Source organism: Clavelina lepadiformis, chromosome 3, assembly GCF_947623445.1.
Source record: "Clavelina lepadiformis chromosome 3, kaClaLepa1.1, whole genome shotgun sequence".
Classification (NCBI taxonomy): domain Eukaryota; kingdom Metazoa; phylum Chordata; class Ascidiacea; order Aplousobranchia; family Clavelinidae; genus Clavelina; species Clavelina lepadiformis.
This window is the reverse complement of record NC_135242.1, coordinates 25257266-25271023: the sequence shown is the minus strand read 5'-3', so window position 1 is coordinate 25271023 and position 13758 is coordinate 25257266. Positions and strand designations below refer to the sequence as shown.

The following is a 13758-nucleotide window of genomic DNA, read 5'->3' as shown; positions in this document are numbered from 1 at the left end:
TCATGGGCTGTATTTTTGCTAATGAAGTAGCAATTATAACTGGCGGACTTCATTCATAACACCAGGAAAAGTCTAGGGTCTTAAATGAAACGGGACAGTTATTAGTTGGCCATTCCAGTGACGTGACTACCATTGTTTCATCAGAAAATTTTTTTGTTCAAAACTATTTTTCCAGTGCCTAGTTGGCCTAACTTGGAAAGTAATGACATATAAGCCTAAATCTTTGAATCCGATGATTGCGAAGCTTGGCCCATCTCCGGCCAGTAAGGATTGACATTAATTTGGTGAGGCATCATTTTTTTGGTTTAAGTTTTCCCATTGTAAGTTCACACGAAATTTGACGGCTGCAGTATTAGAAATGTGACTGTTAATGAAAAGTTCGCGAGTAGCGCTTTTATTCTATCCTGCTGATATTTTTTTGCACACTCTAATTAATTCAATCTGAAATCCATTTCAACTTTCCCTAAGTTATATTTATACACTACAAAAACATGAAATATACTTTTACCGGTATTTCTAAGGTCATGGCAACCGTACGTCAAAATCGTTTCTTAGTTATTTGCTTGTAGCCTATCTAGTTAGTCTTATCTGCTGTAGTTTTTTAAACATTTGATTTCTATTGTTGTAATCTGTCCTGATGAAATTCACCCGTATGGGTCTACAAAGCGTTGGCCAATTAAAACATATCAAACACCACAGGAATATCGTTTGTCAGTTATTTACCGGTATTGTTAAAGTGTATTACGTCATAAGCAAAAAAGAAATAAAGACAAACGAAAGCAAATTTGAAAGTTGATATTTCTATGTGATGTTCGGTTTCATCCCTCTAAACCAGGGATGTCCAACCTTTTATTATAGTGGGCCGCATTGTCAATTGAAATAATTCAATGGGCCGCAGAACCTATTAAATTTCAAGAATAACGGGTGCATAAAGTACATACTTTTGGAGTGAAAATGACTAGCGGGCCGCACAAAAATCTCAGGGGGGCCGCACTGTGGCCCGCGGGCCGCAGGTTGGACATCCTTGCTCTAAACTATCTAAAATCGTGGATTAATATCTCGGATCATCTTACGTCATTTTTGATCCGAATTTATGCAGCAAGATTAGTGATTTTCATTTGATCTGTGACCCGACTTTCTGCTTTCTACCACGCTTGCTTGGTACCAAACGTTTGTAGAAGTTTCTGAGCTTGATATTTCTTGGACTTTGTTCGTCTTAACAAAGAGATTTAAACACCACCACCACCAATCGGGCAAAGTGATTGTTTTCACGATTTTCAGCCTTCCCGAAATAAGTTTGACTGTTTTAGGTTTTGGTTTTTTTTTTTTACCCCTTTCTACATTTTAATCTTGAACGCCGAATTGATCTTTGCGTTCACTGACCACTACCACAAGGTGTAACTCGAACGTTACGCATGAACAATTTTCCACGAGAATGACAAATCATTTTGCAGAAACATCGGATTCGGATTTTGCTGAGACGGGGATTCAATTAGGCCTATAGATGGTAGGCTTAGCCTAGCCCGTAAGGAAAGAATGCGTTGCCCGGTGCACAACGTAGCTAGCCTATCTGGTGTTCAAAATGGGTCAGGAAAGCTACTTTGTAAGCTAAGTAATTCCCAAACAAGAACATCTTGTGAACACTTTTAGCTGCCTACTTTGAAACTGACGCTGTCCGGTGCACAAAAACTTAAATTCCATACTGGTGGCCAAGGTCTGAGGGCTACAGGATAGACCGACCTCATGGGTTCTTAACCGAAGCAGATATGGATCTTGATGGATAACTAAAGTAAAGTTGCTAACGTTATCACCGTAGGCTTATTTAGATTGATTCGCCAGGTATTTTGTTAATAGATTTACATGACGACGTCGACTTGGTTAGGTTATTTGACTTTAACGTCAGAACGTTTTTCTTTTAATTCGAAGCTGATGATTGTAGATTTATCTATTAGAGCTAGGCAGGCTAGGCGACTCACTTTATTCTCTGCATACACGTTTGAGGAATCGGCTGTCGGCTCGTTCGAGCACTGGCTGGCTGCCAATATGATAAATACCAATTAGCTCGAGCGATGAGAAATCAAGGTTGAGTTTAAGTCAAGCAAAGACTTTCCTCAGCCCGAGGATAAAGATTATCATATCACATCATGTAGTGCAGGGGTCGGCAACCTACGGCCCGCGGGCCGGATCCGGCCCGCCATGCGAAATCGTCCGGCCCGAGACATATTAATTAGTTATCACAAGAATACGGCCCGCCGTGTCTTATTGAGTTTCAAACTGTAGCGTTAGCATTGTTTGAAAAAATTGTGCTATTGTTACGCCATAAGTACGTCGTACTAGTAACTAGTCTATTGTTACGCCATAAAACTGGTGAGAAGGCGGTAGACTAGTATCTCGTAATGACGTAATCAGTACGAGATTGTCTGTAGAGTACTCATTTACGCATCAATAACTCGACTAACTATTCTCTTTCGTTCCCTTCTCGCGGTCAGCTGGTTTCCCGCACAGCGGGGGTGCGGCGTAACAAGAAGAATTTCTAGAAATGTGTCACTTTTAGAAATACTTAATTTATACTCACGCTTTGCCGACATTCGTTCTCTACAAAATAAATTCAGGCTTATCAGTAATCCCTTTGATGTGGACGCCAATACCATTCCCGAAAAATTTCAAATGGACCTTATTGAAATGCAATGCAGTGACGAATTGAAGGCAAAATTTCATACAAAGGGCATATCGCTGCTTGACTTTTACAAAAAGTACCTTCTTGAAAGTGGTCTTTATCCCAGCTTGACCAACAATGCAAAAGAAATGGCATCGATGTTTGGTAGCACGTACACATGTGAACAAATGTTTTCATCAATGAAATTCACGAAGAGCAAGCTAAGATCCTGAATTTCTGACGCCCATTTAGAAAATGTTCTGGTTCTTGCTTCATCTGACTTGTCAGCAGATGTTGAAAAACTTTCACAAAGCAAGCAGCATCAAGTGTCTCATTAATGCTGTGCTGTTGAAGTGTGAATACATAAATTTTGTTCTTTTTGAGATTGCAGCAATGTGGCGTAATATACTCAAGTGAGTGTGAATTATAGTAATAATGAAAATTCCGGCCCGCCAAAGAGTTGTATGCTCGACATTTGGCCCGTGACTAGCAAAAGGTTGCCCGACCCCTGATGTAGTGCTACGTCTAGCACAGTTGACAAACATTGTTTATAATGTGATTGTTCTATAACACTACAATAACTAAATCGATTATGTGCAGGTTTAGTAAGAATTGCTTAAATAATGGCTACAACAGTAAGTTGCTTAGAAGTGCCGAAAGGAGGATTTTCCTTCGATAACTGCGCCAGAAATGCCCGCCTGGAAGAAAGAGGGCTTACTCGTCCAAAATTTCGAAAAACTGGCACAACCATTGTTGGGCTCGTATTCGAAGATGGTGTTATCCTTGGAGCAGACACTCGTGCTACAGAAGACACGATTGTGGCGGATAAAAACTGTTCCAAGATTCACTACATTGCTCCAAATATCTACTGCTGCGGTGCTGGTACAGCGGCCGACACAGAAAAGACCACGGAGATGATCTCGTCCAACCTTCAGCTTCACCGCTACAGGACCGGTCGTCCCAACAGAGTGGCAACTGCTAACCGAATGCTTAAGCAGTATTTGTATCGCTATCAAGGTTATGTGAGTGCGGCTCTTGTGCTTGGAGGTGTTGATTGCAACGGGCCCCACTTGTACAGCATCCACCCCCACGGGTCCACTGACAAGCTACCCTACGTGACCATGGGGTCTGGTTCCCTAGCTGCCATGGCAACCTTTGAAGCTGGCTACAAGGCAAATATGAAGAAGGCTGATGCAATGCAATTGGTTCGTGACGCAGTTGCTGCTGGAATATTCAATGATCTTGGATCTGGTTCGAATGTCGATCTCTGCATCATCGGGAAAGATATGAAAGTGGAATACCTTCGTCCATTCGATGTTGCCAACAAGAAAGGAGTACGACAAGGAAATTATTCCTATAAACCCGGAACGACTGCAGTTCTGTCGAAGAGCATCAAGCAAATTAAGTACGACATCGTATCAGAATCTGTGCAGGAAGACATGGACACATCATAATCGCTTTGCTCGACTTTCCATGAGTTAAATTCAACTACTTCGTTCATTGAAAATTGTGAAAAAACAACATCGGTTGTGTCTAAATTTGTTTGTGTTAATCTAGATGTTTGCAATTTTCATGTCATATATTGGTAGACATTCAAAGGACTGATGAAATAGTTTCCTAGGTTCGTGCTTGATAAGTCATGAAGCAAAACAAAATTTTAATACCCGAGTATGTTTGAATTTATGCTGCTTCACATATTCATAGGATTTTATGAAAAACATTGTAAGTTTTTTCTTTGTTTTGCTTTAAAACCTTGTCATTTTCAGTCGGAAGTGATTTCATTTGCTATTTTACGTTTTCTGTCGAACTTCTTGCAAGCGTGGTTGTCAATGATATTTCGTTTAGTCAGCTGCAAATTCTTGTAATATAACTAGTTGTGTTTATCTAGGTTTCACTAAGATTATCTAATCGCCATGGCAACGTGGCCTGAGATAGAGCGTGCTAAGGTTGAAAAACGTCGTGAGTTGGTTGTTCGTGGAAATGAGGAGTTAAAGAAGAAGATGCTGGAAAATGATGGGGAGTTGCCATCGGAGGTGTTTAACCTGACGTTGCTCAACTTTCTTGAGTTCAACGACATCGGGTTGGAAAGCTTAAGTGAAAAAATCGCCAATTTGACCAACTTGACTCAACTGCTGCTCAGACAAAACCAACTTTGTCATCTCCCGAAAAGTATTTGCCAAGTAAAGTGTTTGAAAATTTTAGACTTTTTTGGAAACTGCTTGACAGAGCTACCGGAAAATGTTGGTGACCTCACAAACTTGCACACTCTAAATCTTTCAAACAATCAACTGGAATGTCTCCCCGACAGCTTTTCAAGTTTGAACAGTCTTGCTGTGCTTGATATCTCTCAAAACAAATTTAAGGCTTTTCCAAAATGCCTTTACGAGGGAACAGTCTGTGACCGATTGGCTGAGTTATACGTCTCACATAATGAAATAGAAGATGTTGATGATTGCGTCGATAAAATAGTTTTATTAAAGATTCTAGACATCTCCAACAACCAATTAAAAGAATTAACTCAAGGGTTGGGAAAATGCTTAAAACTAAAGCAGACAAACTTTAAAAAGAATCCGCTGAAAGACAGAAGATTAAAGAAGTTAATTGACCAGGACGGCTCACAGAAATCTATCTTGGATTACATCCGCACTAAAGGAAGAAAGATTTCAGCCACGTCACAAGCAAATGGTCAAAAAGAGTCGTCACTTGTGAAAGGGTCACGTAAAAAGTTGAAAAGTCAAAAGCTCATCTCAGCAATCGAGGACGAAGAGAAAGCGTTGGTGAAGCACACCATAGATGTGCTGCGATTAGGTTCAGGAGAAACACCAGGTATCACAACAATTATGGTTTGCTGATGACTGCGAGTACATGTGCTCAATGTTTATGGCATAAATTTATTAAATTCAATTCCTGCTTCTGTTGCCTTAAGCGCCACCACGCAGTGTATAAAGTTGACTTTTCCTATATCTCTGCGATTTCTTGTCTGTGTAGGTTCGAAGCCATTTCGAGTGATAATGAGCGAGGAAGCAAAGCAATGCCGGCCCTACATAGTTGGTTGTGTTGTCAGGCATTTGAGGCTAGATCGTGGCGACAACTTCAAGCGTTTTATCTCGTTGCAGGTAACGCTTGTTTACTTTGCTAGTTATGAATACATTTTTGTACGGAATGTCAAACAATTGTGCAAGTTCTGACTTCGACCAAATAACTCACATAGAGCTATCATAGACTAAGCTTCACGATGAGATTTGTGAAAAACGCACTGTTGCTACCATAGCAACCCATGATATGAAAGCGCTGCCCAATTCCGTGGTACATTATGATGCACAGGATGCTACGACGTTTAAGGTACGACCCAGTCGTTAATCTTACTGTGATGTGTCTTGCTTGGTAGTAGCCCCAGCTAAATGAGGTCATCAACTGGCGGTCTTTGCTTCATTCGTTATTTTTGATATCATTGCATTTTGTGACATAACAATGGTGATTTGAAACAGATTCGTCCTCTGGGAAGGAAGACAGACATGACGGCGATGGAACTCTACGAGAAACTTTGCAAAGAAGCAGAGCACATGAGGAAAGAGAAGAAGAGAAGCCAAGTGTCTGGGATTTATAAGTAAGTTTTCAATTAATTTCTAAAAACGATTTCGCTTCAAATCAAGTTGTTGGGAAGATCGAGTAGTTTGTAGCAAAAATTCTAGAGTAGATGCAAACATTTTAATTGCGGATGTTTTTAGTTGTAACTATGCTCATTCAAGATTAGTTCTACCTCGCATTTAAAATGAATATAGTCACTATGGAATCGCCTGCAATTACAATGATTCATGATTCACATCTTCAGGTATCTCAGTTTATTGAAGAATAAAGAGAACTTTGCTTTCGTAAGGAGAGATTCGGACGGGTGCGTTATTTCACTTCCTCCTCTCACTAATTGTGATGTCACAAAGATAAGTTCGACCACAGCAGATTTATTCATCGAGGTTTGTCTATAGTTGGAATTATAAATGTGTGTTAAATGCAAGGAATGTGTCTGCGTCGCACTGCTAAGGTGGCCCAGGTGGGAAAGAATTAGGACAAAGTTTCCTTGTAATTCATCTACCCATGGAAGTGCGTGAATGTTTTGTTTGCACAATTAATGAAGTTTCCATGAAATTCTTCCATAAATAATTATTTCATCCTGACTTTGCAATTACCAAAATGACTACAGATAGCGATGATGGAACCCTGCATTTAAATTGCGAGTCCTAATCATGAGAGCTCTTGTTACGTCATAAGCGAACATGGGCATAACAATGCCACATTACTCAGCTCTGTTCAAACACTTGCTCATATTTCTTCTAGGTGACTGGCACAAAGTCGCTTGATAGTTGCAAGCGCGTCTTGGACGGCCTGCTGCAGAAAATGGTTGAACTCCGATTTTACTCCTATCCTCCTAAGGTGGGTGCTGTCAGGTTACTGATCAGTATAAGCTATGACTAAAACCCCAGATTTGGCCACTTTACAATGGTTTTTACCCATTTTGTATTTGCTTAAAATTTATCAGGACCACACCATAGAGGATGCAATGTTAGTCTTGTTAAGATGAACTTTCATTTTCACACAAATTGGGCATAAACTGGCTCGTGAATATATAGTCTGTATTAACATTATTTGTTTTGTGCAGGAGGAGAGGGAACATGATTTCTATGATGATTCGAGTGACGAGGACATCATATCCACACGACTTGTCGTACAACAGGTCCGAGTTGAAGATGATCAAGGACAGATCAGAGTCGTGTACCCATCGCGAACAGATCTCACGTTGGAGTCGAAGGAAATTAAAATTGAACGAGTCGCATAACACGGTAATTGCATTGAAATGCTGTTGTGGTTTATTCGTCGAAAAACTAATGTTTTCAAATAAAACAAAATTTTGAAGTGACATCACTATTATGATATAAGCAGTGAATACAAAGCCAGCAGATAAGCACGCAAACAATATCTTGTTGCTTTATGCCATTCCCGGAAAATATTTACTTGTGCAAAGTGATTATAGCTATGGTTAAAGAGAGATTGTTATGAATGTTGCAGGTTACGAAAACTGCCGACCGACCAATAAACCGCTCGGAATAAACCATTTCCCCGAAAGAACATTTGATGAATGAAATTGGAAAGAAATTATTTACAATAAACGAAAATGATATTATTTTTGCAATATGTTCAGTTTGAAGCACGGATTGAACGTCAGAGTTACTAGGGCTTTAAAATCTATGAAAATTGAGGGGTTATTTGTAGGATTATTAACTCAGCAATCGCTGTTTGCAAAAAGTGAGATGAAAGCATGGGGCAGAGATGGGGTGAATTATAGACCATGCATGGGCCCAACATTAGAAAACATTATCTGCAAAAACAGTAAAATAAACAACAAAATAAGTTACTGGCAGCAAAGTAACGATGCTAAAATTGCCAGGGTCACGATCATGACAAAGACTGCAACAGCAACATTATTTTACAGAAGAAAAAACTGAAATTTTGAAATAACAGAAGAGAAATATCTCTGAAGAAACTCAGTAAATTTATGACCACATGCGAAGTTTGTTCAAAAAGACATTCGAGCCGCTCCTTCCTGTATAAGGAGGGTGGTCATCTCAGGAACGACACAAACGTAGCAATCATCTTTGAAACACAGAAATTTTGCCTCCAGGGGTTGTGATAACATCGTGTTGACAGTAGTGACAAAATTTTCCTTCCACCCGGCATCATCAGCCGGCTTGGTGCTGGCAAGGACACAGTCTATGGCCTGGCATGGCATCGATCCATACTCCAATGGCAAGGGGCAGATTTCCTTTATTGACAGCCAGGCAGTGTTGCCGAAATCGACATACTTTACGAACACTTTGTCGCCATCAAGTGAGAGGATGGAGGCACGGTACCACGATTTATCATTCTTGTAAAATGCCGCACATATTGAGCCGTGAGCTGGATTTGAGAGAGTCGGATTCTTTCCAGCCGCCAACTGTCGATTGAGTTTGATCGAGAATCCCGTAAACGCCGCAATTTCCTCACTGATCATGTGGCAGGAGAAAGTCCCCGGCTTGGAGCATGATGTCACAATAATCGGGATGACATCATTAAGTGGAGGATTCTTGTCAATGATGGAAGACACTGACGGAATTTCCTCCTCTTCAAGAGGTGGAGGATGAGCAGCAGCAAGTCCGGATGAGACGAGGTGATCATTCAAGGTTAAACTATCATCAATTTGCAGAATTAATGAAACAAGATCTTCGGAGGATGAAGCTTGGTCCACGGAGGCGGCAAGAGGAGTGTTTTCACAACTCTTCAAAAGCAAAGTTGCATCTTCGCTCCATTTCCCAGTCTCAAGAGGAAAGCAATTTGACAGTTTTGCTGGGAAACACTGAACAGGAAGCGCTTGATATTTCTCCGGAAGAGGCTGTACTTGCTCCAGAGAGACTTTATGAGAATTGCCAAAGTCGAGATACTGAACTTCCACCAAATCATCACCAAGTTCAAGGATCTTAGCCCGGTACCAACAACCATCTTCAGGAAACAGGGCAGCACAAATATCTCCAAGAAAAGGAAAGAAGACAACCTTGTTTTCTGGGAGAGAATAAAACTCAGTAAGATTCTGAAGCTGTTTATTTACTTCGACCAGATTCTCCTGAACCGACTGGCAGAAGAAGTAGTCCGGACTATCGACGTGGGATATCACAGCAGAGAAAGAAGCTTCCGGAATAATGGCAGATGGAAGAACTATCTTACGTGGAGTTGGCACCTGAGCATCAGCAGCAAGATTTTCTTCTTTTTTAGTTGTGGTTATCTCTGCAGTTGACAGGGAAGAATTTACGGAAGATTTTGAATCATTATCAGAAAGATTTGAAGAATTATTATCTGGAGTTGCAACTTCAGTTTTTTCCTTAACACAGCTTGGTTCAACCTGGGCAGGTGTTTGCTTCATTTCTGCTCCTCCTCTGCAGGACTGCATATCTTTACACTTTGCATCAGTGGATGGTTTGACCAGATTATTTTCAAGAAGTTGCTCATTCAAAGCTGCAACACCACTGACAACATTCGCTATTACGACACCATCAATAAAATTCACGACGGTTGCTTTTATCTTGAAGTCACTCTGTGGCAGCACAGAGCCAAGAAAACTGATGACATCATCAGACCAACCTCCTTCTACGTCACAACCAGCCAGCTTGCACTTTAACATGAATGCTGGATGTTGACGAAATTCATCTTCGAGGATTTTCAAGTTTGGCAAGTCAACGACCTGTTTGTTCCCGTAGTCAACAAACTCGATGCGAGCTTTTTGATTTTTGTTGTTCAGCTGCAGCACAATCGCTCGGTACCACTGCCCATCTTCTGCGAAGACACATGCGCACACATCACCAACCTTAGCATCTGTGACACTCTTTGCAGGCGCTTTGACATAAAAGTTGTTCAATGCTTTTTGCATCTTGTCCAGTTCTTGTTGTGAGTCAACATTCTGACACAGAAGTATGCAGGATTTCTGGTCTACATCTGTTACAACCAACTCAAGAACAGCACCTATTGAGACAAAAGGTTTCAAGAGATCTCGTTTGTTGTTTGGCTGGCTTAGTGCAGCAGGATTCGACTTCGATTTAAGATCATCAGCGACTTTCTTGCAAACAGCATCATCGATATAAATCAGGGGTTTGTTGTCATCACTTGGTTCATCTCCAACCTTCTCCTTGTCCTTAAGTTTCTTGCAAATCTTCTTATGAGCTGGCCAGCCCTTCTTCTGACACGAGACAGAGCAGTAATGCACCACAGAGCAGGAGCTGCAAGCCGTCGAGGTCAACTTTGAACAGATGTCGCACGGCAGCAATTTCGCGTTTGAAACCTTCTCTTCGTGCTTCTGCACGTCCTGGTCATTGTTAAAATGAGGGATAGGTTCTCTCTCCGGACTTTTTGAACCTTGAGATGATTTACTGGAACTTCCCCTGCATCCATCTCCTTCCCCGTTAACTTCAAGTTTGGCTTCTTCCATTTCTTCATCCGTTTTTTTAATCAAGCATTTTAGATCAGCATCAATGAGAGGTCCAAGCTCAAGCTTTTGAATCAAGTCCATGTATTCTGATTTTTCCTTCTTCTTGCTCCGAGCAAAACTCACTTTTAAAGTGTATTTTCCAATGCGGCTTCCGTTCAAGTTTCGGATTGCACTTTCCGCTTCTCGTAAAGTAGAAAACTCAACAAAACCAGCCTTGGCTTCGAAGTCGTCGGATTTCGGCGGCAGCACTTTTGCACTGGTCACATTCCCGTATGAATGGAAAAGATTCTTGAGAGCTAAATTGCTCAACTCGGGAGGAATCCCAACTACGTAAAGAGTAAATGTCGACTTTGCCCCATCATTGTGACCTCCGATGCTGGGGTTGAACTTTCTGTTGTGAAAAGCTTCTTCTTGCGGATCCCAGCAACCAGACGGCATCTTTACTCAGTTGAGGTGTTTTAACAATTATATATTACGCTGAATATGGAAATTGTAAATGTTACAATTCAACAAGACAATGTACTTTTTTACATGTCACAGGCACAGTAATAGCAATGTATTTATAACAGTTGAGTTTTAAGAAAATAGCCAATGTTGCATATTCTTTTTATATTGGCAAATACTGTGATGCATCAAAAAGTAGACGAATATTGATACAAATATCCACTCAATACTTTCAAGGCTACAAGTATTTCTTCTACAAAGTAAAAAAGTTTTTGTTCACAACAAATATGTTAAAGGATAATTTCAGCAATTTTTGTTTTTCAATTAAAAAGAAAAAACTGGGACATTTCCATTATTTGACTTCAAATGAGGTGGCAAGTTCAGATTCTATTGCTTGCCGGAAGACAAGGCACAACATCACATTGAGATGAATGGTTAGAATTGAAAAAGTCCTTCCTGTTACAAATCAAAACGAATGAAAACCGTTATAACTAGAAATTTGTCGAAGTGAATTTGTGCAAATCCGAAACCGTTAACTTTGCTGATTTCTCTTTTGACAACCTGTCGAGTGACATAATCATGCTCATATTTATTATTTTCTTAATAAATGCAAAACTAAATCTGCTTTTGGCTTATATGAATATCTAAAAACTTTTCAGTAACCCTTTAACTGTCTAACTATTTAACTTTAACTGTCGTTTCAGACAAAAAACTCAACATTTTGTTGAGAATTTTGCCTGAATCTGCTAAAATGATTCGGATTCATGAGAGCGTTAAAATTGTCGATACACGAGCAAAATATTCAGATCCAAATCCTTGACAAACAAAAACAACAAAAAACTCTAATAAAAGCAGCAGATTATCTAAATTAAAAGATACTAAAGTCTCAAATCAATGAACTCAACCATCCCAATGACGATTGCGCAACCACCTTTATTAAGTCTGGACCATTTTAGCCGTGGGTGACCCAGTAAATTTCTTTTCTTATAGTTGTCTGTCCTGTGTAATAACTAATAAGCCTTATTAAGCCATCTACTGATTATCTTAATTCCATAATAACGACTTTTATCACAAAGTCATCATTATTAAGTATCAATGTTTTTATGAGTTACTAAATCCCATTAAAGCGACATTTTATTATCGACTCAAATGCAGGATTACTGCGACTGTCCATCCTGCTAATTACCAATTATTACTAAATAATGGTCAAAATGTAAACGTAGTGATTTTGGATTGGAAAAATATCTTAACAAGACATCCTTTTGTGATACAATTTGGTTAACTCTGCTTTAATTTAAATCCCGATAACATGGTCATTGTGGTAATGGAACCAGTTTTTGTTGGTCCCAAATAGTTCCACTGTACACGATAAAAACAAAATGAATATAATAATTAAACAAATTTAAACTATTTCTAAATGGTGAGAATTGCACCCATCAGAATAATTTGTACGGCAACCCTTTTTATCTGGGTTTGTTTCAATTGTCAGTGTATAACATAACCTGACGTGTTTTGCAAATGCAGATAGAATTGTAAAATTACTATGGGTTCAATCCTAGGAAACTTAGTGAGTGACCACACCAATCATTGCTGGGTTTCTTTACCATAATCAAGGAGTATAAGTATATATTGATCTTGTTATGATAACAGAATCAATATCATTAGAGCATGCAAGGTCGTTGCACAACACCTGCTCAGCCATATTTTTTCATCGCTTGAGCTCTAGTGAAAAGCTTATCAGTGCAAATATAAACTTACTCAAAAATACGGGGGTTTTCAACAAAAAATCGTGCTTGTAAGGACACAAATTTTGGCGTGACAGCATGCACTGAAGCCCTATACCTTTATATATTATAAACTAACGTTCAGATTTTGCCTAGTTTGTTTATTATAAAACAATGTGGAAAAGTTTAATGCGCATGTTGATGAGGAAGGGAGGCACCGAATTTCTAGACCATTCAGCAGAAAACTTTTTTCAAAACGCATGTGTATTGCATATGTACTTTGCAAGGTTACAAGCCTGAGGCGCATACACGCCAAATCGGAAAGTTGGTTGCTTTTGGTTGAGAAATCTCTCGAGCACCAAGATGAAACAAAAGCTGTAACTACGAAATAGACAACTGGATGGGTTCTGATAAAACGTGCACCACTATTGTCAAATGTCTGCCGCTATTTCAGCAGAAAAAATCGTGCGTTCGAAGCTATTTTTTACAGTTTCTTGTTAAACTAACTTGTGATATAAAATAGCAACTTGAATATAACTTAAATCTACTTCTAATCGAAATCTAATTCCATTAAAACCTTTAATAGCTAAGATCAACTTTTCGCATACCAGTTCTCCTAGCCTCGTGACGTAATCGTCACAGCCTAACCGCCAATCTTTAAGAACAGACTGCGTGCCCTAAACACGGTAAAATAAGCACTTTGTTAACAATTAGGGGAGAAAACGCGTTAAAGATACAATTGTTGCACGTTAAGTAGACGCTGCCAAATTTCAGGGTCAAGACATTTTGTAGGTTGGACGCATTTCAGCTCCCATAGAGTAGGAAGGACTGGGAAATTCAAATCTGGGCACAACGCTTATATTCATTGGTTATTTGATAATAATAGTTAGGCTTCCATCTTCCGTTGATAAATAAGTCGATGAAACAAG

At 39.6% G+C, this 13758-nt stretch overlaps 3 protein-coding genes across 3 annotated transcripts; 2 read left to right on the top strand and 1 right to left on the bottom strand.

The window, feature by feature from the left end:
* The first annotated feature begins 3236 nt into the window (after positions 1-3236).
* On the top strand, positions 3237-4544 carry LOC143448595 (proteasome subunit beta type-7-like). The gene has a single exon (XM_076948402.1). It carries the CDS (start codon positions 3280-3282, stop codon positions 4108-4110), a length of 831 nt encoding a protein of 276 aa, XP_076804517.1. The 5' UTR covers positions 3237-3279; the 3' UTR covers positions 4111-4544.
* Positions 4545-4560: 16 nt separating this feature from the next.
* On the top strand, positions 4561-7832 carry LOC143448594 (leucine-rich repeat-containing protein 47-like). Its single transcript, XM_076948401.1, has 8 exons — positions 4561-5482; positions 5645-5772; positions 5879-5998; positions 6145-6263; positions 6489-6627; positions 6989-7084; positions 7311-7491; positions 7718-7832. Exons 1-7 carry the CDS (start codon positions 4570-4572, stop codon positions 7485-7487), a joined length of 1692 nt encoding a protein of 563 aa, XP_076804516.1. The 5' UTR covers positions 4561-4569; the 3' UTR covers positions 7488-7491; positions 7718-7832.
* Positions 7501-13418, bottom strand: LOC143448593 (tudor domain-containing protein 1-like). The gene has a single exon (XM_076948400.1). The coding sequence runs from the start codon at positions 11097-11099 to the stop codon at positions 8226-8228; it is 2874 nt and encodes a 957-aa protein (XP_076804515.1). The 5' UTR covers positions 11100-13418; the 3' UTR covers positions 7501-8225.
* Between the last annotated feature and the right edge of the window lie 340 nt (positions 13419-13758).